Raw genomic sequence first — 24454 nt, 5'->3', positions numbered from 1 at the left:
GCACCTGATCCCACCTCTGATGCTTTTAGAGGTCCGTGTTTACTCTGCTCCCGATTTGCATTGTTTCGATGGACTCTTGAGATTGATTACTGTTCGCTTCCTCCATTTTTCACGTACATCTCGTAAAAGTGTATCGGACTGTATGTAATACATGAGTATGAAAACGTCATGAGGGTGTATTATTTTCTAACTCCAGTCATTTTCTCGATCTTGAATTCAATTACACATTTTGACTTGCTAAGTAACCAACTGCAGGCGCAGATCCAAGAAATAAAAAGAAAAACCATAAACTCTTTTCCAAATCGTATCAAACCCAGAAAATTTCTTAACAAGTCCAAGAAAAAAAAAATTCCATTCCCAAACGTGAAAAAACCTAGTTCGTGGCGATGTTGGTGGGGTTTTTCTAAAAGTTTTTCTAAAGGAGGAAAGCCATTTTTCTTTGCTTCAGTATATACATTTAATAACTCTGCAAATTCTGGGGGGTTCGGACCCCCAGCCCCCCCCCCCCTCTAGATCCGCGCATTAACAAAATAAAAGTGATACCATCATGTGAGCAAAGCAATCTGCGAGTCTCGGTCACGCTGTGCTGAATACGACTATTTGTGGATCGAGTTAACAAGTGTTGTTAAAAATGGAAAAATGACGGAGGTTAGTTAGGTTATTGTCACATATTCTGACCTTCTCTTTTTAATATGTGTTGACAGCCCAAAGTGATGCTTTAAAGATCATACCAAATAATGCATTAGATTAACTGAGCAACAATCATTGCAAATTTCTTTTCCAAGAACTAGGTCACAACCTTTTAGGTTCACTCAACTGTAAGACGACTAAGTTTTGTAATAAAGCTAGTAACAATGACGCATCAAATTAAGGAAGAAAGAGACGTAAAGTGTAGAGATTTCCATGCACTTGGTATTTATGTTGCTATGTTTATAAATCTATTGGACTAATTTTACAAATTTTTACAGTTACAGTCAGATATATAGGTCTAATTGAAAAAAGCAAAAAACCCATTGTCAGAAAATTATATAAGATGTATGTTACCTATAAACTTGATCAGAGTGTTCATTAAGTAATTCCAATGATTATAAATTAATGTTTGCAAAGTTTAATGTTGGTTGTGATATCAATCACATTCCTGATATCGGTAGTTATAAATACCACACACATTAGAGCTTACACAGATTGAATTACATGAATGTTGTTATGTAACTGCAGTACTACTCTATCAACCAATTATCATGATAAGGTGCCTTCAACAACTGAGATGTTTGAGAAAATGTATTTAGAGTTATTCAGGATTATACAGTGAAAATATGATTAAGTACTTAAGACAACACAGCAGTTCCATATTTTGACATATATTCATTGCCCTGTTAATAAAGGAGCAGTATTCAGAACAACCTTGGTCGACTGGGTGAAAACAGCTGATGTGACCTATATAATGCTATATTGTGTTTGAATAAAATAGCACTAAGTTGTGTATTGGATTTTTACTTGCTTATAAAATACTGTAAGTTTTCTCTTATTTTTTTCCCTTTCTGAAAGATATAAAATAATTTGGCAATGCTCCAGATATTTTTTATTATACTATTGTACAACTGGTTGCAGTTGCATATTGTGTGTATGCAGCAACCATGACAGTTTTTAATGTTTATATTTTTCTGTTTTGTTTCACCAATCATGTAAACTTATTAATTTTTGTCACATTTTATGTCACAACTTGGGGTTGCATAAGGAGGTCATTGTTCTCCCAAGAACATATATGATCTTTGTCCGAGTAACTGCGTAAAATGAACACAGTATCCCACAGTGTATGCATTATATAAAGATATTAAAAAAAGTATGTTACACAAAGAACATCGAAATTATCAATACTGTTCGAATAATAAGTATATTTTTGATTTCATTCAAAAACTTTTATTTTGCACTTAAGATTTTATTAAATGTGAATGGAATTTAAACTAAGAGTGTAATTTTTTGTGTATTTTTTTCTTTCTAGTTTAGTTTTTCCTCTGGATATCAGTAATGATTATATGGGGGCCAATAACTCGTCACGCCAACCTAGGATGAATGTCTCTGAACCTGAAGTTGAGCCTTCGACAAGTGACCATGAAGAGTCCCCCGATCTACAGGCAATTCTAGCTTTCCTCATTCGTAGGTAGGTCAAGGTGTATATTCATAAGAAGTCTTAATTGTTAAAGGCCCTGTTACCTCAGACATGTGACTGGGCTTTGCAGGAATTGTTACTGTTCTATTCTTTAGCTGTAGCTTGTAGGAGTGGGACGATCCACCGGTGCACCGATGCATCACAGTATTCACTTTGACGATCTACAGATCGATTCATCTAATTTAGTATCACGATACCTGACCGCACTTTTTTTTTAATTTCCAAAAATGTCCGGGCTTTAGAATTCGAAATTTTTAGTCCTTTAGTCTGTATCATCAAGACGTTTAAACAAACACAAATAAAGTACAAACGTCTTGCTGATACAGAATTCAAGATATAAGTGTCAAAATGGCGTCAGACACGCCGGATTATATTAAATTAACTAAAGATTTCTGATTAATTTTAATATAATTGACTGTAATTTGAGTCAAGAAACTTGAATTCACAGTTCATTTGTTGAATTAGTTTATTTTCATACATTGTTATGTTCCAAATTAAATGTTCTAAAAAAAATTTCTAGTTTTATTTGGTTTTAAATGTATCGTGATATGTATCGTATCGCACCTAAGGTATCATGATATGTATCGGATCGGCTAAGTTCAGTATCGTCCCAGCCCTAGTAGCTTGTCCATCTTCAAAGCCTACAAACATTATGGTTCGATCAAAACCACACGTTTTCTAAAAAGTCTTTTATGGAATTTTCATATAAAAAGAAAAATGAAGTGTTAACTATTTCACTTATTAAGTTGCAGTAGACTAAGCAATGTTCAGAACAGTTAAGCAAAATTCATAGGATGCATTTGAGATTTAATTTCTTATAAATATCATTGATATGCGTGTTGTTTCACTATGTGTATGTCCCAAATAGTGCCCTGTTTAAAAGAATGTATTCAATGGCTCAAGGTTACACCAATTTGGTTCATTTTTCATAGGAAATTTATTTGTTAGCTTATCAGATATATGTATTTTTGCCCCCAGCAAAAAAGTGTTAGGGCAGATTTACTGGAATCATCATGTCTGTCTGTTCATGCATCTGTTTGCCTGTAGACACATACATGTAGTTAAGCAGTGATTGGGAAAGACTTGTGCCATGCACCATGGACTCATTGAAGCACTGTATAAATTGGTGCTTTAAATCAACTGTTGGCAGCGCCAAGGTGCCCATTCAATTTTTAGCAATGTTAGTTGGAAACATTTTGCGTACGACTTTCTTACTTGTTTTACTTTTGTTTTAAATGCAGTCATTTTAATTAAAACCCATCAAAAACTGCTTCCTGTTATATGAAGCACTTAATATTTAATATAGGACAACAAAGGTACATTACCTCACTATTTCCAATGCTTAATCCATATTTTAACATTATTGATCCAAAAATACCCATAAATTATTGTAAACATGCAAGTTCTGCACTGCATACATGAAAAAATAGCTATGATTGATAAAAAACGTTTTCTTTCATATTTGTTTGTTATTTTGTTATTCCTTAAAAATGAATATATAGGTGGCCCATTTATTTTTAAAATGGCCCATTAAAAATTTTGACAGTTGCGCCATAGTTCCATTGACTTCATGGCCTTCACAATCACTGAGTTAAGTTTATCATGTAGGTCACTTTTCAGTTAACCTCAAGATACATGTATATCAAACTTATAGATGTGTGTTGCATCGTTATACATGTATAAGTATTGTGATACATGCTTCAGATGTTGCATTTGACCTACATGTTATGCTCCAGTGACTCATGTTAAACTCAAGGAGGGGGGGGGAGTGTTGTTAGTCATATATTTTTCCAATAAAATATTTATTAACCTGTAAGAAGAAGTATCAGTCAGCAGTTTCTATGAATTACTTCTTAGATTTATAACATAATTATATATATGTAAATATATATACTAAAAGAGTTTTATTTTTAATATTTTTGAAATAAAATTTATTGCAAAAATCATGAATGAAAATTGTAGTTAAGATTCATTAAGCAAGTGACATGCGAATTTAATATGATTTATGATTTTCTTGTAGTGGCCAAGTTAGAATTCTCACCAATGATGAAGATGATGTAGAAGGAAAAGACAGTGATTCTGATGGATGCAATTTTTATGGCACAGCTCAACCTCCACTAGGTAGAAATTCACAATACAATTATTGTATAATATTTGTCTTATCCTAAGTTTGTAGAAGTGGGTGCAGCAATGAAACCCCTTTTGTGACAATATGTGATTTTTTTTTGTGGCCAGCAGGGTGTACTTACTTCAGTGTCATTTCCGCTGAGTGCTCGAAATAATTGATGGCCTGCTGGTCTGGGGCCAGTAGATTTTTCATCTGGGCTAGTATATTGTAGAGGGCATGTGCCCTTTGGGCCAGTGTTTTTTTTTTTTTTTTATGCATAACAAAATTCATCCATGGTCAGGCTAGTTAACTTGACAGGGTTGTGCGTCCAAGTTCTTCCATTTCTTGCTTTGGAAAGTTGCACTACATGTAATAAGTAACTATATAAACAAAATATTACTATTAATTTTATGGTTTGGGGTCAGTCTTTTAAAATCTACAGGCCCAGTGGGACAGTGAAAGTACTGAGATGACCAGTAAAAAATTAAGGTTATAGCCCAAGTGACCCGTAAAAAAAAAAATTCTAGCCCTGTGAGTGGAGTTGCAATTTAGCACAAATTTCCTTTTATTAAATTGTGTCTTTATATAATACTTTTTGATTCTAGTGTGTATGTGTTAATAAAAATGCAAAAATGTTGGTGTTGCATCTTTTTAAGGTTTTTTTTTTTAAAATTGTTACTTTCTCTTTTATTAAGTCACTTGAATCACTCAGGTGACCTCTTGCAATCAGTGTCATCTTTCGTTATCCATCATTTGTTGACTTTTGAACATTTTCAACTTTTCTGAAACTATCAGGCTAAACTTATTACAATGTTTGGTATGTAAAATATGAAGGGGAAAGGTTACAAAAATTTTGAAATTCATGACCTCTGCTCCCTTCTCCACCTAAAAGCTAAGAAATGGTGCAATCTTTGAAGAAATTGAATACTGTTATAATCCCACCCCAAACCCCCAGCCCTTATAAATTTATTATGCCCAATATGAAATACATTAGTTTAATCCCGTAATTTCTGTCTGTGTTATTCCAACCTTGTGTACTTCCATTCATGTATTCTCCCATCAAAGCAGTTTTTCAGAATTTGCTAAGCTTCTTGACATTTAGGTTCTATCCACCTTCCTCAGTTATTACCCTTTACTTATTCACCTATGAAAATAAGTCACTGTAAATAACATGCTTGATAGGTCATTTCAATAAAAGAATTATACAAGAAATTTTAATCCATAATACAAAAAATACTTTTTATATTTTTAATGTCATATAGACTTGCTAGTAATAAATAAATAAACATTAGAATTAGATAACTAATACTTTGTACTTAAAATATTGATTAAGTAGGCTTTAAATGCTTCATTGGAAATTTGTAGGGGGACTGTAATGCTGGGAGAGTGAAGAAGAATTGTATGGTTGACTGACTTAGTTGTTATAATCATTGTAGTAGACCAATTTAAAGTGTTAATTTTTTTTCCCAATGCTAGCAAGCAACAGTGATTTCTGTTCACTAACACTTCACTGTCTTTGAACATATGTCCTTGGGAAACGTGGCATGTACCATCAGTTGAAAATGAAGTAATGAAACTCAGTATGTGTGCACTTTTTATGATACCGTATAATTTTTCTTAAAGTCCCAAGAATTTAATTCTGTTTAGAGCTTCCTTATATTCTAAAAGAGGCAAAAAGAAAGGAGGTATAAATGAGATTTGTTCTTGGTGAATGATGCAGTGAATGATCAATATTACAATCTATGTAGAGTATAGAGCATTCATGCTTAAACACTGTTGTGTTGTTAAGATTTGTGATAGTGACAATTTGTGCATGTTGTATCAATAAATGGGTGTTTAATTGATTCAGTTAACAGTGGCATGCACACATGCAAGGAAATTAATATTTCAGCAAAGTTTTTGTCTTAGGATATTTTCTTAATTACTTTACGTGTAAATATTAAAATTGGTGTATTCAAAATTTAGCATAATCAGTGGGTATTGAGTGGTTGGCGTAATCATAAATAAGCGGTACACATGAGTGTGCCCTATATTGTATTTATAAATGATTTATTAACGGTATTCATGAATTAGTGCATTTTTGTCCATGCCAAAGCCATTAAAATATAGGCCCACCTTTTTAAGTACACATACAGTAGCTTCCATTCCATTGATATTGAGTTTTTTCTAGGAAGTTAGGTTTAATGTCTTGCCTATAATACCCCCCCCCCCCCTTCCACAGATCATATCTTGAATGGAATAAAATATCTATAAAAAAAATTAAGGTTACCATTCCTAACTTTACTATTTTGACAATCCTTGACCCCCCTCCCCCCCCCCCCCCCCCCATTAGGCCTCTTTTGAACAAAATTTCTTCCTCTATGTGTTTATTTAGCTTTATTGTATAATTATTGAATTCTATGGATCCTTCATAGGGTTATATTATACATGTATTTTGGTAATTATTGAGTTCCTTGGGCTCTTGTTAATAAAGCTAACTTTTTATAAACACATGTATCTAATTTTTTTTGAGGGGGGGGGGGGATCATTGTCCCCCTTCACTCCAAATGTACAAACTTTATAGTGCATGATTCAAGGTATAGACAAATGGTAATAGACCCCGTGAAGAATAATCACATTGATGGAATCTGGAAAAAAATTTTTCCCTATGTTTTGGAATTTTTCAAATTAAAAATTGAGTTATATATTTTTTTATTCATTGAATAAGAATGGGTCAATTTAAAAAGTATTAATGAACCCTCAATGTACAAGTAAAATTTAGGAAATTTTACTATTACTGTAATACATGATTATAGCGAATACACTCATAATGAATTCATTCAATACAATGAAGTGATTTTTATTCCCCTAAAGGTTACTAATAGTGTAAGGAATTACGTTTGTAATGAATCAAAATTGTTCATCCCTGGCACTTCACTATAAGCCAGATTTACTATTACTGTACATTTTTCATCATGACAGATTTTTTTCCTTTATAGAGGACCCTCACCCAGACACAGCAGAAATAGATGTAAGTATCAAATTGGTTCATCAAATTCTTGAAGAGAAAATGTTGTTAATTTTAAACGTGACAGTTGTACAGTGGTCAATGTCTCCTTTCAGATGAGTGACTTAAGGCAGGAGATAATGAAGGCATCAGGACGAGCCTTCAGAAGAAAAATGAAGCCCACAGTTCTTCATATGTTACAAAGTGTATGTGAAGTTTTATTTTACAAGTAGTATGATTTTCTGTAATTGAAATTTTTATGTGACTTTCATCAATGTTTGGTGCTAATATTTTCAGTGATAGTTTTCATGAAATGATGTCGGCTTTTCTGTTTGAACATTTATACTGTTTCGAGATTTTTTATGCATTTTTGTCTCATCTTAAACCTAATACAGTTGAACTTCGCTATCTGGAACACTGATATCTCAAATACCATGGATATGTCCAAGTGAATTGGTAGTCCCAAACGCTTATTTCTTAAGTATTTTACCCTAGATATCTCGAATCTTTGCATATCTCGAAGTATTTCCTTGGTCCAATCAAGTTTGAGATGACGAGGTTTGACTGTACATCATAATGTTATTCAGTAAAGGAGGGGATAAGTTTTGTGATTCTTACTTAGTTTGATTTCTGTCTAGCGAGAGCATGGTAGAAACAAGAAGCAGCAGTTTACACTGGAGGATCAGAGGATTATTAATTGTCAGTAAGTAAAGAATGGTCTGATAGGAAATGAATGGATGTGTCAGAGATCAAATTAATGAATTCTCACTGTCCCAAAACAGTATAGGTGAATACAAGCTGCATTAACTAATTACATAACCCATCCATCCCAAAAAACAGGTTTTTAAGGGGGGGGGGGGGTATTTTTGAATCATGATGCCAATATGTCCATCCTTTTGTATATAGACACAAGGTTAAACTCGGCATTTAGGTCAATTTTTGGCTCATCTCAAGGTGTACCCAAACCAAACTTGCAAATATGGAGCATTGGATACTTAGTGAGATATATGTCTTGATTGTGTTCTAGTAGGGTATATAAGACCCATTAGGGCATCTTTAGTTTCTGCTGCATTTTTTAAATTGATGAAAATTGATTCAACCATATTTCTTATTTTTGTTCAACATGGTAATGATTGGGATTTTCAACCGGAGGACTTAGTTTTAATTTTACTTTGCTTCATTGGATTCAGTGGAATATTCTTTTTTCACAGGTATTTGCCAAATCAGATGAAAACAGTCGCCAACTTCCGAAACAAAGCTTTCTGTGGCACCTTCTCTAAGGATGGCAATATATTTCTGTCAGCTTCGCAAGGTAGGGGGTGTGTCATATGACAAAATTTTCCTTTTACAAGTCATGGATTTTATTTGAATGTACATGCATGCTGATTTATGTTCTTTTAAAATTTCTTAAATATTGAGGAACCATTGAAAATTCGGATTGCTAAACACTGACTTTTTTTTTTATACAAAACAGATCAAAATATCAGGATATATGATACAAGGGAAGGCCGATTTGATCTCATTAAAACAATCCGAGCTAGAGATGTGGGCTGGAGTGTCCTAGATACAGCATTCAGGTAACATGGCTACTAACAGCTTATGACATATGAAGATCATACACAGTAACTTATTGATATACAGTAAAACTTGTCTAATCTTAGACACCACTGGTCCCATAGAAATTGGCTGGATTAGACAACATTCCTGATTAGACAACATTTTAAACAATTGAATTAACTGAAAGAGATTTAAAGTTTAGATTGTATTAGGCAAGATTTTGGAATACCAGTACATAACATTGAGATAATAGACAAGTTTTACTGGAATTTATTTTATTGAAAGGATGTTTGCTATTTTTTTAATCAATGGAAAATTATTTGTGATTGTTTACTTTATGCAAAATGCATTTTAAGACTCCCAGGTTACATGAAGAAGTAAGTGATATTATCTTATGTATACCTGGTATGTCCCAAAATGTTTTTTTTAATAGTATTGTTAAATAAAAGTGCAGTATTTACCAGGTAGAAGTAATTTTTATAAAATCAAAAAGGCTCACAAAAAGTTTTCTCCTTTGCAGCCCTGATGGGAATTACCTGATATACTCAAGTTGGTCTGATGCTAGTGAGTTTACATTGTTATGATATTAGTTCAACTCTGTGTGATGTTTTCTTTTAAAAATATTAGATAATCCATTGACATACATTTGATTTTTAATGAAAACCAATTTAAAAAAAAAAAATTGAGAAAAAATTCTTTTGTAATTCTTGTTCATCAAAGCAAGTTTCGTACACTCAGCTTTTAAACTACTAATATTCAAACTGATAAGAAGTGAAAGGTGAATTTTAATGTACTGATTATATTTTCATTTTCATAGTTCATCTATGCAACATTCATGGGGATTATGACACACACATTCCTCTGCCTTTAATGCCAGGAGACCATAGTTTTGCCATTTTCTCCATGACATTTTCATCAGATAACACTGAAATATTAGGAGGGTAAGAATCTGAAGCAGACTTTCCTTTTTTTGTTTAAATTGCAAAACAAGAAAAAAAAGTCTCCTGAGCACACTGTAAAATAACTGATTTTCATGGGGTCAAATTTTTGTGGTTCGAGGAAAAAAATGTAGGTTTGTGGAGATTTGATTTTGTGGTTGAAGAAATGTACATGAATTATATCTTAAGTTTAATATGAATTCGATGATCACTCCCTAACACGAAAACAACGAAAATTTACCCCCACGAAAATTAGTGATTTCAGAGTAATTGGAAACTTTAGAGCTCGTAGTCTGAACATTTCACCGTTATCTAAAACAAGCCCTTTAGCCTTAAAGGAAGGATACTTGTAAAATTGTTAAGGTTTCTAAAGTGCATTGGTAGTAAAGATGTAAATGTATACCATGTGGAAATTTTGAGCCTACAAAATACAGAGGGTTCCCAAAATTTGGCCTGATTTTGTTTTTTGTGATACATCTTATTTTATCTTGAGAAATTTTTAAGTTCACATTTTAATTATTTCAGAGCAATACATCTTATGTCATCTGGAGAAATATTTATGTTCACAAACATTTTAATCATTTCAGAGCAAATGACGGCTGTCTGTATGTTTATGACCGAGAGCAAAATAGACGAACTCTGAAGGTAATGATACATGTATATACTTGTATGTACATTTTCTGAAGTGTATATACAGTCAAACCTTGTTATCTTGAACTTAATGGGACCAAGATAAAATTCAAGATATCCCAGGGTTCGAGATATTGAGGGTAAAATACTTCAAGAAAAAGTGGTTGGGATTTACAAATGACTTGCATGGTATTTGAGATATCAATGTTCAAGATACCAAAGTTCAACTGTATTTGTGTATATTTACTATGTATATGTATAAGATAAGTTTTTCAATTTATTCAAAAAGAAATTGACAGCAATTTTAAAACCTACATTATATGAATTTCCTCTGCTGATTTTTATGCTAAACTCTCAAGGTTCTTTGCAAATTACTGAATATTAAATATGTACCTGTAAAGAATTTGATACGATTTTTTTTTGTACTGTAATTTGACCTATTTTAAGTGCTGAAGGTCTAGAATTCTTGTTCTATAATATAACCTCTGTATGTTTATAAATCAATGGTCAACAAAGTTCAATGTAGCAGACAATGTTTTTTTTTTATATACCGGTATGACCTTTGTCCTAAAATACACTACTAACCCTATAATCAGATTAATTCTGTACTGAATGTAAATGTAGGTCAAAATGAAAATATAGTTCAAGTTGAATTTTTTCTCCCCCATTGCCCATCATTTTAATTTTTTTTTTACAGTGATGCTTTTAATTAATGTCAGAAATGACATACTCCAGAATATGTCACTTTTGCTCTATGAATTACATTCAAAGTAATTTTTCAAGGGTCACTTGGCTTAGGGGTGGGGATTCACTGATGCCTAGGTCATAAAATTAATATGGAAATCATCAATTAGTACTATCTATTACTAAGAATGCAAACTTAAGAATTTTTTCAGGCATTATCTAAAGGCTAGCCAGAAAAATGATTCTCAGTCAAGGTCAAAAGTCAAGGTTAAAGTGCAGTGAAATGTTGGCTCTTAAAATTGTCGGGGTTTTAACTTTGTTACCTTTAATTGAATTGGGATTTTTCTTATATATGTATGTTGTGTCATAATGTTTGACTTGTTATGATCTTGATCAAAGATCACGTTGCTAAGATCACAGTATGGTGCCCAGGGTGTGGCTGAAGGAAGAAGGTGCAACCTATTTCTAAAAATAACAAAGGCATATAGAGTTCCAAATCCTTCAGGGGAATCCTTTTAGTGACATTTTGTGTGCTGTTTTGTCCAGTAATTTATAGTTGAGAAAAGTTGTAATTAAGTACCACAATCTTACACAGATTCATGCACACGATGATGATGTGAATGCAGTGGCCTTTGCTGACAACTCTTCCCACATCTTGTTCAGTGGTGGTGATGATGGATTGGTCAAAGTAAGTACAGCTAAAATTCGAAATCTCGAACACAGATATATCGAATACCCCGGATATGTCGAAGTAAGGCCACGGTCTCGTGAAATTTGCTTTATAAATGATTAAAATAAACCCCTCTATGTCGAACACGGTAATGTCGAATACCCAGGTTATCTCGAAGTAAAATTGTGTACCCATTCATTAAAATCACATGCGTTATCTCGAAGTCAGGATAATTTTCCACTCTGATGATCAAGTCCGTTAGGTAAACTGAATGCTCTATTGATAACAACCACCTGTCTGTCACGCACGGGTTACCTGTGTTCCTGTGATCAATAGATAATAGCGCGATAATTATACCATGTGTAAGTATGGCTTACCCTGATTTTAATTATGCAGGCCAAAGGTTGTGTGTATTAGTCTTATGCATATGCATGGATGACACGTTAATTGTTTTGTGGCTGGGGTACTTTATGTTGATATCGCTATTTAATGCTATATATTAAATGTGAAACAAAATTCTGTAATTTATGCAATAAGAATTTATTTTCCCTATATGAGTGCGCAGAATTTACAATCGTCAGTACACACCATCATGTGAGCGTGTGTCGCAGTGAAAACTTGAGTTGTGCTATAGTGCCCTATGATTCAGCGTTGTTCTGTAGTTAGACAAAAGTGCGTGTTTCTTCTTTTGCATTTGATTTTATTACGGTAAAATATTTTCTTTTAACTGTTTATACATGTATGAACATGTTTTTCCAATAAAAAAAATGTATATATATTTCGTTTGCATTATTCTGACAGCGACCGGTTTTAAATTTACAATGTGTAGATGATATCCAGTTATGTATACATGGGAAACGATGCTAGCGGTTGACTTGCCGGGTTGGTAGAAGGATTATACTTCTGTGCATATTATACAAAGTTTTTATTTTGTGAATTATAAAGAGGATGTAAAAATCTTTTTAATGCTAAATACATGATTGTATATTAAAGAAATCATATACAAAATTTCAAACAAAAAGGAATTTTACATGTTTCTACTATTAAGTGCATGTTCACTGCACTAAGTATATTTGAAGTTCATTAGAATTATAACCCTCGATATTTCGAACCCTCGGATATCTCGAAGTTCATCAACGGTCCCGTCAACTTCGAGATAACGAAGTTTAACTGTAGATGTTTAATAAATAGAAACCTTTCTTAATTCTGACATGTGAATCTTTAATATTGATTATCTATTGATGACTTAGACTTTCAGCTCTTGTTAACTATGGCTGAAGTTGTGAATTAAATAGAATAAATTATCATGACTTGTAGGTATGGGATCGGCGAACCTTACGAGAGAACAACCCAAAACCAGTGGGTAGTTTTGGTGGTCATTTTGATGGAATTACCTATATTGATTCTAAGGTATTACCATGATAATCTGCATTGATTCAAATGAGAGAGAGAGAGAGAAAAGTCACCCTCTAATTTTTTATGCCCCGCCATGAATATGGCCGGGGCATATAGTGTTTGTCATGTCCGTCTTCCGTCCTTCTGTCCTTCCGTCTGTCCTTCCGTCACACTTTGCGTTTAGCTCTGTTCAAAGCTCACTTTCAAAGAAAATATCCAAGATATTTTTATCAAACTTCATATGCTGATAGATATTGATGAGGGCTATGCAACTGCATCAACATTTTTTGACCTTGACCTTTCCTTTGACCTTGACCTCACTTTTCTTAAATTAGTGTTTAGCTCAGTTTTAAAGATACCATTCAAGATAGTGTAATCAAACTTCATATGTTGATACATACTGATGTAAGCTATTCAATTGCATCAACATTTTTTTGACCTTGACCTTTATTTTGACCTTGACCTCACTTTTCTTAAATTAATGTTTAGCTCTGTTTTAATGAAACCATTCAAGATATTTTTAACAAACTTCATATGCTGATACATACTGATGAGAGCTATTCAACTGCATCAATATTTTTTACCTTGACCTTTCCTTTGACCTTGACCTCACTTTTCTTAAATAAGTTTTTAGCTCAGTTTTAAAGATACCATTCAAGATAGTGTTATCAAACTTCATATGCTGATACATACTGATGAGAGCTATTCAACTGCATCAACATTTTTTGACCTTGACCTTTCCTTTGACCTTGACCTCACTTTTCTTAAATTAGTGTCAAACTTCATATGCTGATACATACTGATGAGAGCTATTCAACTGCATCAAAATTTTTTGACCTTGACCTTTCCTTTGACCTTGACCTCATTTTTCTTAAATAAGTGTTTAGCTCAGTTTTAAAGAAACCATTCATAATATTTTCATCAAACTTCATATGCTAATACATACTGATGAGAGCTATTCAACTGCATCAACATTTTTTGACCTTGACCTTTCCTTTGACCTTGACCTCACTTTTCTTAAATTAGTGTCAAACTTCATATGCTGATACATACTGATGAGAGCTATTCAACTGCATCAATATTTTTTGACCTTGACCTTTCCTTTGACCTTGACCTCACTTTTCTTAAATTAGTGTTTAGCTCAGTTTTAAAGAAACCATTCATAATATTTTCATCAAACTTCATATGCTAATACATACTGATGTAACCTTTTCAACTACATCAACATTTTTTGATCTTGACCTTTCCTTTGATCTTGACCTCACTTTTCTTAAATTAGTTTCTGAATCAAACGTCATATGCTGATACATACTGATGTAAGCTATTCAACTGCAGCAATATTTTTTGACCTTGACCTTTCCTTTGACCTTGACCTCACTTTTCTCAATTTGTGTTAAAATGTTGCATTACTAATATACCCTTGGCGGGGCATTCATGTCCTACGGACATATTTCTAGTTTCCATATGACTTTGATAGGGGGATGCCAGGTACCTGTTGTCTAACTCCAAAGACCAGTCAATCAAACTCTGGGATGTGAGGAAATTCTCACCAAAGGAAGGAATAGAGGTATGGTGGTATTTTCATTGAGGTTTTTTTTTTAAACCAAGATTTATATTCAATAAAAATGGGGAAAGCAGGATTTAGGGCATGAAAGTTCTTTTCTGCTTTTGATGGCTAAACTTTCATTGTATAGGCAGACTATATGTGAAAGAATGTAATCTGATTTTCTTGTTCTGTAATTTGACCTATTTTAAGTACAGGTTACATTGCCTTGTTCCATAATGCAACCTTATATTCCCTTTATTAATCCATGATCAGAAATGGTCAGTATAGCAGATAAAAAGATTTATTTATAGAACATATGACCTTTGTCCTGAAATATGACCAACTGAATACAGTAATCAGATTTTGTACTGAATGTACATGTAGATTGAAGTGAAAATACAGCTTAAGTTTAATCCTTTCCATCCCACTACCGACCATTTAAATGTTTTTTTTTTGGTTTTTTAATTTGTTTGTTTGTTTGTTTTTTTAACTTTATTAATGATTTTTAATCTGTCAAAAATGACATTCTCTAGAATTTGTTCTTCCTCCAATGGATACTACCCTAGAGATTGATCACCTATTATATATATTTTTACTTCCTTCTCAATAAAATTGATTTTCAAAGACCTTTACCTGGAAAGTAACCACTCTGTGTACATTAATGCCAACATTTTTAGCTCACCTCAACGAAGTTGGGGGAGCTTATGTAATACCCTGGGCGTTGGTGTTGGCATAGGCATTGGCGTCCCAGGTTAAAGTTTTTGGAGCAGATTTCTTTTCAAGTACTTCTGTGCCCTATATTAATCAGAGATGCATGGAGGATGCTTTTAGTATGTTTCATTGTACTAGTCAAGGTTTCAGATGCTGCAATTTCAGCTGAAGAATGACCAGGTTAATGTTCTAGGAGCAGGTTAAAGTTTTTGGAGCAGGTCTCATTTCCAAGTAACTATAAACCCTATATTGACCAAACTTGCATGGATGATACATCTAAGGATGCACACTACTGGACTTGCTTCGAATGCTGGATCTGACCTACATTTTCCGGATGAGTGACCAGGTTAAAGTTTTTGGAGCAGGTCTCATTTCTAAGTAACTATAAGCCCTATATTGATCAAACTTGCATGGATGATGCATCTAAGGATGCACACTACTGGACTTGTTTCGGATTCTGGATCTGACCTACATTTTCCAGATGAGTGACCAGGTTAAAGTTTTTGGAGCAGGTCTCGTTTCTAAGTAACTATCAGCCCTATATTGACCAAACTTGCATGGATGATGCATTTAAGGATGCACACTACTGGACTTGCTTCGGATGCTGGATCTGACCTACATTTTCCGGATGAGTGACCAGGTTAAAGTTTTTGGAGCAGGTCTCATTTCCAAGTAACTATAAGCCCTATGTTGGCCAAACTTGCTTGGTGGATACATCTAAGGGTGCATACTACTGGAATTGCTTTGAATGCTGGATCTGACCTACATTTTCCGGATGAGTGACCAGTTTTAAGTTTTTGGAGCAGGTCTCAATTCCAAGTAACTATAAGCCCTATGTTGACCAAACTTGCATGGATGATACATCTAAAGATCCTCACTTGCATGCTGGCTTCAGATACTGTATCTGACCTACATTTTCCAGATGAGTGACCAGGTTAAAGTAAACTATAAGAGCTATCAGAACCAAACTTGCATGGATGATGCATCACTGGATGAACACTCTCAAAGTTGCTTCAGATGCTGGATATGACTTACATTTTCTGGATGAGTGACTAGTTTAAAGTTTTTAGGTAAGTCCATTCCAAAGTAACTGCAAGCTCTATCAGACCAAAATTGCATAAATGTTACACCTAGGAATGCACACTACTAGATTATTAATATGAGACTTTGCCTTACTTAAAGAAAACATTCATTGAGGTGAGCTCTGTAATCTCTGATTACCTATGTTTATTAATGCCCAACTATGTTTATGGGCATTTCCTTTTCCCAATGTCTTCTTATATGTGTTCATTTGTTAAGGCAGACTGCCACTGTATAAATTCTAAATATGCATGTTTTGGTGTGCCCACAGGGGTTTTAGAGTAGTTACCACAGTTCTAGTTTAACTTCTTGTAAAATTGCATCATGCCACAAAACACTTCCAAGAAAACAAATATTGATTAATGAATGAACTTAACCCCTTATTTTTGACCTTGTCCTCCCATTAAATGATAATGCATTTGGCCCAGTTTCTTTTGCAGAGAAATTAAGATGCAGAACTGCACATTAATTATAAAGATGCATTTAGACAAACACTAGTGAGCTTTAAGTGATTTATACCTTCCATTTCATTCCTTTAGCTGTAATGGAAGATGTTTGTCGATTTGTCTCTTTCCCCAAATGTTGTATGTTAAAATTTTCAAAAAAAAAAATGTTTTTTTTCTGATTTCAGGGTACAAAGAAAGCTGTGGCAAGACAGAGCTGGGACTACAGATGGCAACCTGTCCGTAAATCAGGTGAGAGGGGAGAAAAACTTAGATGAGAAAATGGTAGTAGTGTTTGGGTTTCTATCATACACAAGACCCTGAAAATTGAATTAGCTAACAATGCTTTACAAAGTGTGTAGCTGATGCTGAATTTTAAGATAGTTGAAGTTAAAACTGCTTGTATTGTAGTGTGTAAGAAGAGAAGGATAAATGGTGATTCCTCAGTGATGACGTACAGAGGCCATTCCATTCTACATACACTGATAAGGTGTCACTTCTCCCCAGAATTCAGCACTGGTCAGAGGTACATCTATACCGGCTGTGCCACAGGAGCACTTGTCAGTAAGTATTTATATTTGTATTTATATTGTATATTTATCTTCCCTGTGACCTTGATTCACTATTCCTTGTTTTTCATTGACCTTGGTTTCATTGACCTGTGTTTTAAAGAAACTGTTCAAAATAATTTCATCTCTTATTTCATACACAGATACAAATTGGTGAAAGTAGTTCAATTGTCATAATTTCTGACCTTGACCTTCCTTATGACTGTGAACTTCACTTTTCCCTCATTTTGCTGTTAGTTTATCATACTAAATAACATAAAGAATTACTTCATACATAAATCTCTGTGAGAGCATTTCAACCCATACCTACTTTGTATATATGAATATGCTGTACTGAAAGTAAATTTTATTACACTGTAGGTAGACCTATAATGAATTGATATTAAAATATTCCTTCTTTCATCATATTTCACTATTAGCTCAGAACCAAGAAACATGGTACATTTCTTTTCATATTATAATACAAATTTATCACTGGGAGGGCATTCATATTCCATGGACATATATTTCTAGTTTGTAAAATGTATACCTTTTTGTGCAGCAGGAGTTTTTATCTGAAAGTAAAAGAAAAATAGGTACAGATAGGCAGAGACACTGGTCATTACAGATGAACTTAATAACTTTATGATAACAATTACATGTGTAACAAAATGGAAGGGATGGTGAAAAAGAATTTATGAAAATGATACAGTTATGTAGTTTGTAGACACATGAAAATTTTACTGTATAGCAGGATTTGTTAGTGGGTGTTAAATTTGGTGTTTTGCTTGCTCAAAGGCATTCCAAATTTTTTCGACAGACATGGAGTTCCATGATGTTGCAAACTAGTAACCTTAAACCTTTAAACTTATACCATTTAAAGAAGAGAAACCCAAAAAACAATAATTTTACATCAAACTAGATCAAATTATGAATTACTGTTGTAAAGAGTTCAATGGAGACTCAAATACCAGTCAGTGCAGAAAGGGGAAGTTTGAAACTGATAAAAGTTATCTTTCTTGCATTTGGTACATATAGGCAAGGGTGCAAATTTAGCAATTAAAATTTTAGCAGGCTACTATGAAACTGTAAAATAAGCCAAAGTTAGCATCCTACTAGAAAATCCTGCTAAATGGTATGACAGGTAATTTCTGCAATTCCTTGTATGTACTTTTTTATGTATTCTGTAGTTCAGTTCAAATAAAAGAAAATATTCTGATCCCCAGTCTTTATCACAGCCTGGAAAGGAATCACAATTCATTTAATGGATAAATCCTGAAAAGTTCCAAATCTCAGAAATTACTTATTATGTAGTAGATCTTCATATGTAGAAAAATGTAAATGTACATACATGTATGTTGTTATTTCAGTTTATGACTTGTTGACTGGAAAAGTGATCTCCAAACTGAAAGGTCATTCCTCCTGTACTAGAGATGTTTCCTGGCATCCATATGAGAACATCGTAATGACCTCCTCTGTAAGTTTGGGGCATTTTTAGATCACCTGAGTCACTCAGGTGACCTATTGCTATCTGTTTTTGTCTGTCGTCATTCGTCGTACGTCGTTCGTCGTCAATCAGTCGTAAACTTTTGAACATTTTTAGCTTCTTCTCTGGAACCACTGAACCAATTTCAACCAATTTTGGTATATAGCATCTATGGGTGAAGGGGAGTAAAAATCGTGAAATTCATGGCCCCTGCCCCCCTGGGGCCTGTGGGGTGGGGCTAAAACCATCAAAATTAATGCAATCTTGAAAAATCTTCTTCTTTACTCCTGGACATCAAGCAGCCAAACTGTTGACATGATTGTTATAAGCATTGAGCCCTCTACCAAAATTGTGAAATTCATGGCCCGAGGGTCAGGGGTTCTGGTGCTAGGGTGGGGCTATATAGATCATATAGTGAAAGTGCATTATTCCTTTGAAAATCTTCTTCTCTGCTCCTGGGTATTAAATAAAGTAACTAAGTACATAATTATGATGATCAAGAGTGCCTCTTCCAAATTTGTGAATTTCATGGCCCCAGGGACATGGGTTCTGGTGTTAGGGTGGGGTTCTATTGATTATATAGTAAAATTGCATTAATTCTCTGAAAGTCTTTTTTGCTCCTTGATATTAAATAAACTAAGTTCATAGTTATGATGAGCATGGTTGCCTCTTCCAGAATTGTGAATTTCATGGCCCCTGGGTCAAGGGTTCTGGTGTTAGGGCAGGGCTTTATTGATTATATAGGGAAAATGGATAAATTCTTTCAAAATCTTCTTCTCTGCTCTTGGGTATTATTCAAACAAAGGAAGTGATGGTTATGATAAGGAAGAATGCCTCTTCCAGAATTGTGAAATTCAAGGCCACTGGGTCAGGGGTTCTGGTGAAGAGAGGGGGGGGGGGGACTCTATTGATTATATAGTGAAAATGAATAATTTCTTTCAAAATATTTTTTTTTCTACTACTGGTTATAAAGCAAAGAAACAAGTGTATAGTTATGGTGAGCAAGGGTGCTTCTTCCAGAATTGTGAGTTCATGGCCCCTGGGTCAGATGTTCTGGTGTAAGGGTGGGGCTTTATTTATTTAATAATAAAGTGAAAATGCATTTCTTTGAACATCCTCTATGCTTCTGGGCATATTCGATGCAAACAGAGTAAAAGTTTTTTAAAATATGCAAAGGTATTTTTACCAGAATTTTGAACACCTGGACCATTTAGTCAAATGTTCTTGTCCTGGCCAGGGCTCTATTGACTTGTATTCTGCTGAGCAAAGTTATTCCCCTTTACCATTCACCTTTGATAATCAATCACTGTAAACAATGTCTTTGAAAGGTTAATAGAATAAGAGAATTATGCAGGAATATTTATTGTATAATACAAAAAGTACTTTCATAGTTTTAATGATCAGATAGACTTGTAAATAATAGATGAATAAAAACGAGACAAAAATAACTTATCATTTTAAATGATCTTCAAAGGCCAAGAGATGCCAATGTGAGAAGTATAAAATGGGGTTAAAAAATAGACATTTTGTTAATAGTCTGCATGGTAATAGTGGTAAATGGGGGACAGATAGATACTAGACCAAATTATTTTGTTGATGCTAATCATACTATTTTTCTTGCTTTTGGGCAACAAAGCTTCATTTATCAGTTTATGGATCCTCTAAATTGTTTTATTGTACTCAGGTTAAGGCCCTTGGGCCTCTTGTTATAAATAAATCATCCTGATTCTTTTTATATGATTTCAAGAAAAAAAAATTTGTCATAAATTTCTTTTATTGTAGGGTTTGGGTGGGGGTGGGAATGCAAATGCATTACTGCATCTTCAGTTAATAAAATTACTCTTATTTGTTACTGATGCCTTTGCAATCTAAAAATTCTTTTAACACAATATCAAAATGCACAATATGTGAAATATGCATGTAAAGTTTTCTCGCTTGTTATTTAATATTTTGTGAAATTTATATTCATACATGTGCACAAGTGCATTATCCAAATATAACTGGTGTTGTTTAGTTTGAATGTCTTGCATATTGTACCATTCTTTCCTTCCACAGTGGGATGGTACTGTAAAAAAGTGGGACTATCACCATGAGGAGGAATCAGACGAAGAATTAGAGGAGGACTATAATGTGTTTGATGACAAGAAACGGAAATGTAATCGAACAACCAAACATGAACGGGTATCAAAACAACGGGTCTTGTGTGGAAGTCGTCAAGGCCTCTTCGAGTGATGCTATTGACCGTTATCAATTTCCACTGTTTTACCACTAGTTCCTAATAAACATTGCTCAAGCAGGAGAGTTTTGAAGAAAAAAAAATCTTGACAATAGATCATCGTCTTAGTAACTTTTCATCATGTGACTGATTTGGAGTACCAGTGTGTTTCGTACACAATGGAAGTCTTGATAAATGTGATTTGTGATAAATCTTATGTCGTAATGGACTCGTTAACATTTCTTATGCGGTGATCGCATTATGGGAAGCTTACTCAAAGCATTGAAGGTACTACAGTAGTTTTACCTCTATTAAGTATAGCTTAGCTGTACAATCCTTTGTACATATCACCGTAGATACTGCTTGTTACATACATGTACATGTATACTTGTATATTTATGTATATATAATTTTGTTATTTAATTATCTTGTCACTGGTTTCCTTTCTCAAGTGTACCTTACCTTCATTTGATAACAATAACACTGAGTACGAGTGATTTACCGGTACTAAACTTTTTAAAAGAAATTTTAAGAAGGGGAGAATCCAATATCCATGAAAATGAGATACGTCAATAATTTTTTTTATCTTAAATATTTTTCTATTTAAGAAAGATGATTTTCATCACTGAAAAGACCCACCTAAGGACTTTTTTGGATGTTCTTGTATTTGCTTGTATATAGAAATCCATTAAGGTTCATCGCCCCTCTGATAAGTAAGATAACTCTAACTGGGACAAATGACTATTATTCCTTCCAAAAAATTGTCATGTTAAAAAGCCATTTCTGTCAAATTTTGCCTGGCAAAATATGCTTAAATTATGTGCATTTTAATTATAAATTAGATTTCTTTTGGAAAATTATAAGTGTTTAAAATAAATTTTTATTTGAGTAAGGAGGGTGATGAACCTTAAATAATCATGGTCAGTATAATCTGAAGAGGGTTGTGTATGTGAGATCCAGAGTACATATTACAATTTAATTGAAATCTAAAACTTTTTTTTATAAAATCTGCAAGACTTATACAACTTTCTTATTTCACAATGCATCATTACCATTTGCAAGACAGATATATATCTATTATTTGCAGGAAAAAAAAAGAATTAGGCTAACACACATTAATAATTTTTAGTGGCTTTTGATATAATCTGCCCTTAATTCTCTTAAAAAACTTATCATTTGCAGTAAAAAGTTTTAAAATTATTAATCTTTGTCTTTGAAGTACTTCAGTATTTTAATTTTTGAAACATTTTATTAAATTTTAACTGATATATTTTTTTTCACATTTAACAAACAACGATGTATTCATAGACTAGCAACTACAGATCATGTAGGTAACCAATACAATAGTTTGATACATACATTCTGTTTCAAGGATGGACTTGGTGCAGTGTAATATATTGAATCTGGCAATGTCTTTTTATGTGGGATATTATTGGTACATGAAAATATCCACCTGTATTAGCTTTCAGAGTAGATCAGTTGTAAAATACATGTACATATATATTTCACCATGTTCACAGGAAAAAAAGCAATGGCCAGTATGAATAGAGAAAGCCTGAGTATCTTTGTATAGTCTTTTGAGGGTTGTTTTTTTAAATATGTAATGATGAAGATCTTGTAAAGATACGTTTGTTTATTTATGAGTTTGGTTAATTTTGTTTGCAAACAGTAGCCATTTCTTATTATGTATGTTAGAGCCTGTTGTTTGGATACAGTCCCTTTGTTATGATATATTGTCATTATATTTTTTTAAATGTAGTGATTTGTTTTGATTTGCCTATTTTTAATCACATGGACAATGAAAATGTAATTCTTCTGTTTAAAATATATACATTTACTAATTATGTATGATTTTTTGGCATTGAAAAAAAATCTCAGATAGATATTCACTTGTTTCTTGTTAATATGTATGTGTGTTAATTGGTAACCTTATTGGCACTAGTTTCATTTTCACAACTAATTATATAATGGAGGAGAAGATTTACAGTGAATTTCAACTGGTGTTTGGGTGTAAGATTGAAGTTCCCATATTAATCAATAAAGAACTGAAAGCTGTCCACGTGTCAATTAGCAATGGTCATTTAGAATCCGCTTGTGATTGGTTTTTGATACATGCTGAAAATTATTATGTGAAGCTCTTCAAGTTTTGATGAACTTTTTTCAACAGTCTCTTACTGTAATTATTTTTATGGTATGTTTATTTTGTGCTTAAAGTGTGTACTTTCATTCATAATGCAGTTAGATGGATAAGAACAGTTGAACTTCTGTATCTCGAACACAGATATCTCGAATAGGATATGTCAAAGTGATTTGGAAATCCCAACCACTAATTTGTATTTTACACTCAATATCATGAATCTTTGGATATCTTGATTTTTTAATCCGTCACATCAAGTATTAAGGTTAGACTGTATTATGGTGTACTATATGATTGACCTTACCTTAGGCTTATAACATTTTACTTGAACCCTACTCAAGAATTGCTTAAAATACAGTTGAACTGCAGTATCTTGAACACGGATATCTCGAATACCATGGATATGTTGAAGTGATTGGGAAGTCCCAACTATGTATTTCTTCAGTATTTTACCCTCGATATCTTGAACCCTCGGATATCTCGAAGTCTTTTCTCTGTCCCATTGAGTTTGAGATAATGAGGTTTGACTGTACTACCAGTAATGAAAATCATTCATTTAAATTGGCTAAAAAAACAAACTAACTAACTAAATAACATTGATTTTACTTTCACTATTTAATGAAATATGTTTCCAAATTAAAGAGGGAAAAAAATCAGCAACTAGGAATAATAAACAAGTATCAAGAATATTTACTGATATTGTAGAATTTTCTGTGATTTTGTTGTTATCATTGATGAAAAATGTTGATAATTTGAATAAATAAAACTAATAATTCATATTTTGTGTTAAAACCTTGTGTGTTTTTACTTGCAACAAGTGCATGTCTGATTTCCTCTGTTCATAAAAAACAACACTGTCATACAATTATAAGTTTTGTAAATTCTGCCAGTACATTTCAAATCAAGTTAATTCTGCCAGTACATTTCAAATCAAGTTGTGGTGCTCTTGACCTGTTAGACTGATGTTAAGAATTTTGTTTTGAGGTTTTCAAGGAAATCTGTGCACCACTTAACATGACCCGATTTGCTACATTATGTACACAATAAAGAAGTGCAAAATATGTGTCCAGGGAGATGGGGACTGTCTACTACTAAAATCAACATACAGCTCCTTCACAAGCAAGTTACCTGTTCAATTTTATTCTGTAAAC

General features: G+C 33.3%; 1 protein-coding gene across 3 annotated transcripts; it reads left to right on the top strand.

The window, feature by feature from the left end:
* The first annotated feature begins 630 nt into the window (after positions 1–630).
* Positions 631–24082, top strand: LOC133172653 (DDB1- and CUL4-associated factor 11-like). 3 transcript variants are annotated; one of them, XM_061307593.1, is made up of 18 exons: positions 631–648; positions 2003–2161; positions 4191–4291; positions 7256–7287; positions 7380–7469; positions 7902–7966; positions 8475–8575; positions 8738–8840; positions 9341–9384; positions 9638–9761; positions 10346–10403; positions 11668–11760; positions 13060–13152; positions 14615–14704; positions 17106–17169; positions 17329–17481; positions 18836–18942; positions 21007–24082. In XM_061307593.1, the coding sequence occupies exons 2-18, from the start codon at positions 2037–2039 to the stop codon at positions 21181–21183; spliced, it is 1620 nt and encodes a 539-aa protein (XP_061163577.1). In that variant the 5' UTR covers positions 631–648; positions 2003–2036; the 3' UTR covers positions 21184–24082. The 3 variants fall into 3 exon arrangements, with proteins under 3 accessions (XP_061163577.1, XP_061163575.1, XP_061163574.1); XM_061307591.1 differs by lacking the exon at positions 631–648 and adding an exon at positions 892–912; XM_061307590.1 differs by lacking the exon at positions 631–648 and adding an exon at positions 1273–1513.
* Positions 24083–24454: the final 372 nt, after the last annotated feature.

This window comes from Saccostrea echinata, unplaced genomic scaffold (assembly GCF_033153115.1).
Source record: "Saccostrea echinata isolate AGI-Se365-2 ecotype Australia unplaced genomic scaffold, CSIRO_AGI_Sech_v1 ptg000054l, whole genome shotgun sequence".
NCBI lineage: Eukaryota > Metazoa > Mollusca > Bivalvia > Ostreida > Ostreidae > Saccostrea > Saccostrea echinata.
The sequence above is the reverse complement of the archived record's forward strand: the minus strand, read 5'-3'. Positions and strand labels throughout refer to the sequence as shown.

Bases quoted from the DNA above. Each gene is read 5' to 3' on its own strand.
- LOC133172653 (XM_061307593.1), top strand. From the start codon at position 2,037: ATGGGGGCCAATAACTCGTCACGCCAACCTAGGATGAATGTCTCTGAA. The intron at 11,761-13,059 runs GTAAGTACAGCT...CATGACTTGTAG, and splicing joins GTGATGATGGATTGGTCAAA to GTATGGGATCGGCGAACCTT. The intron at 13,153-14,614 runs GTATTACCATGA...TGACTTTGATAG, and splicing joins TTACCTATATTGATTCTAAG to GGGGATGCCAGGTACCTGTT.